The sequence below is a fragment of the Vigna radiata genome, chromosome 6, assembly GCF_000741045.1.
Source record: "Vigna radiata var. radiata cultivar VC1973A chromosome 6, Vradiata_ver6, whole genome shotgun sequence".
In the NCBI taxonomy this organism is placed as follows: domain Eukaryota; kingdom Viridiplantae; phylum Streptophyta; class Magnoliopsida; order Fabales; family Fabaceae; genus Vigna; species Vigna radiata.
Genome location: NC_028356.1, coordinates 32991526 through 32994596, shown reverse-complemented (window position 1 = coordinate 32994596; position 3071 = coordinate 32991526). Strand labels below are relative to the sequence as shown.

At 28.3% G+C, this 3071-nt stretch overlaps 1 protein-coding gene across 1 annotated transcript; it reads left to right on the top strand.

Moving 5' to 3' along the window:
* The first annotated feature begins 1449 nt into the window (after window positions 1-1449).
* On the top strand, window positions 1450-2355 carry LOC106764281 (17.9 kDa class II heat shock protein). The gene has a single exon (XM_014648546.2). It carries the CDS (start codon window positions 1533-1535, stop codon window positions 2007-2009), a length of 477 nt encoding a protein of 158 aa, XP_014504032.1. The 5' UTR covers window positions 1450-1532; the 3' UTR covers window positions 2010-2355.
* Window positions 2356-3071: the final 716 nt, after the last annotated feature.

The following is a 3071-nucleotide window of genomic DNA, read 5'->3' as shown; positions in this document are numbered from 1 at the left end:
AAAGAATATAACTATTTTTTTAATAATTTATAATTTTTATAAGGATTAAATATGATTTTACTTTTTTAATAACATAAAGTTAAAATATACTTATAAATAAAATTTTAATACATTTTTATTTACAAACTTTAAAAATGAATAAATATAGTTTTTTAATTAAATTACACTAAATTTTGTTTTATAAACGTATTTGGTATGAAAAAAGAATTAAACTAATTAGATTAGAACAATAATATTTATTTACTTTTTAAGTTTAAAAATTAAAATACATCAAAATTTTAAATATTAATAAATTCTTATTTTATATCGAAATTTAACAACTAAAAATATAATTATCATTTTTATAACTTAATAATTATTATATTTTGTAATTTTTTTAATAATCTATTTTTAAGCTATGCATTTGACTATTAATTTTATCCTTATCAATATAAACTATTTTATTAATTATTTTACTTTTTAGATTTTGCAACTGTTTTTTTAAATTATTCTTAGATATAAGTCTTTAATAATTTAATAACATTTTTTAAAAGTTTAATGATATTTTTTATTTTAATAATCGTTAGAAGAATTAACTTTTTTTGCCATAAGGTAAATGTGGACGCATATGTTTTCATTTAAGATGACAATGTAGGTTCACTTGTATCATTTTGACATGTCTGGTGTACAAAAGACTATATTAGGTAGTCCGTCCTACATTACTTTGATCGGTTTTTCAAAAATAATAATAAACTTCCAACTAGATAATGTAAATATTATATTTATAATAAATATTATAATAACAATTTTATTTTAATATTTCAAATCTTTATTCATTCCATAAACCTATTATTTACAACAACATTAAAATAAATCAAGTATACAAAAACATTAAAATTCACATTAATAAAAAAAATATAAAAGTTAAATTTTTTATGAATAATAACATATAAATAAAAAAATTATTTAAAGTAAAAAAAAAAAAAACTATGGATCAATCAATATTAAGTTTCAACAAGAAAACTTATAAAAAAATTACAACAAAAAAACTATGTCTGACTTAAAAATAAAAATTTTTATTCATCTAGTCCATTATTAACTCTCACTTATTCGAGTCATAAAATTAAAATATAACCTTTCCAAACTAACATACCGATGTCTCTTGTCATAATATTTCTAGTAGTTTATATAAAAATAATGTAAAAATTAAGAATTTATTACAAAGCATAAGTTAATATTTTCATTAGTTAAATAAATATTAAAGTATTAAGGAGAAAAGGAGATAATAGTAATAATGACTTAATTCTGGAAATTATTAGAAGGATCCGGAAAGTCGAGGACTAATAACATATCCCAGTCTTCTTTTTCCAGAAGCTTCTATTTGCAATTAGCGGTATTGGCTTACATCAGAAACTTCTATTTCTATCTGGAACAAGGAACATTCCCTGTTTAAATAGCCACATAGCTTCTTCCCAACCACGAAATATCCACAAAACAAATTTTTAAACAAAACTTTTGGCTTTCTAAACAGCTTTGCTCGTATCTGAAAAGAGATGGATTTCAGGGTGATGGGTTTGGAATCTCCACTGTTCCACACGCTGCACCGCATGATGGACATGTCGGACGAGGGTGCAGGGGAAAAGACACACAATGCTCCGACACAGACATACGTGCGAGACGCGAAAGCGATGGCTGCAACAGCTGCGGATGTGAAAGAATATCCGAATTCCTACGTGTTCCTGGTCGACATGCCGGGGTTGAAATCCGGTGACATAAAGGTTCAGGTTGAAGATGATAACGTGCTTTTGATTAGCGGGGAGAGAAAAAGGGAAGAAGAGAAAGAAGGGGTGAAGTATCTGAGAATGGAACGAAGAGTTGGGAAATTCATGCGGAAGTTTGTTTTACCTGAAAATGCAAACAGTGATGCAATCTCTGCTGTGTGTCAAGATGGGGTTCTTAGTGTTACTGTGCAGAAATTGTCTCCTCCTGAACCTAAGAAGCCTAGGACTATTGAAGTGAAGATTGCTTGATATGGAAGAACAGAACAAATGAAATGTTTGTGTCTCTTATTGCATATAGTTGTTCACTTTCACTGTTACAAGATGTTTTAGTTTGGTTTTGTTGTAATTTCTTATTAACGTCCTCTGTTGCTTTCCAGTTTTGTGATAATTGCAGAATTTGTTTTGAGCATGTTGAGTGGGTGTAACTGAAAATTGTCATTGTGCTTGGTGTTTATGAGTAACTTCCTTTGGTGTGTGGTGTTTGAGTGTTGGGTTTGTTGTGTGATGGTGTAATATGGGCACGCAACAGAGAGAATGAGATTCTGTTAGATTGGTGGGTTTATTTTAAATAAATTGGATATGGCAATTTTATGGACTTTGTGAAGTGTAATTGTGAGAGAGTTTTCTTTGGGGTAATGTAGACGAGGGGAGTGAATTTCGGTGTATGGAATGGATTTTTTTGTTTTACTTATGTATGAAAAAGAAGAAAAATGAATGGAAGAAGGGTATGATGCTTAATATTTAAGTGAAGAAAGAAAGGAAAAGAGAGAAGATGTGGGTGCTGGAAGTGTACTGAAAGAAGGGGTTTAGATTGAGAAATAAAAAGGAAAGAAGAAACGAGTGATGGACAGAGAGAGTAGAGGAGAGGAAATATTATAGGGTATTTCGGGTTGGGTGTTCTGTCTTAAAAAAAATTATCAAAATGGAAATAGGAGAGGAGGGCCGTGTATGGTTTATGGTAGTTTGCCTGTATATTTTATAGGAAGGAGGAGAAGGAATGAAATTAAATATATTATATGTGAAATGTGGGATGTTGCTTTAATGTGATGTTTTCTCTCTCTTTACAGTAGCAACATAATTATTTTGGTGTGAATTGATAGATATATTAATGAAGTTCATTATGTGGGATCGAGAGGTAAAAAGAAACATAAAATAATTATATTTATAATGTAACTAGGTAATGTGGAGTGGAATTGTGAGAGAAAGGAAGTTCTCATTGGAATTGTTTAAATATTAGAAGCTTTTTCAATTAACTTAAGTTTTATTTAATATGGTATTATAATATACAGATTTTAGAATTATTAAGTTGTC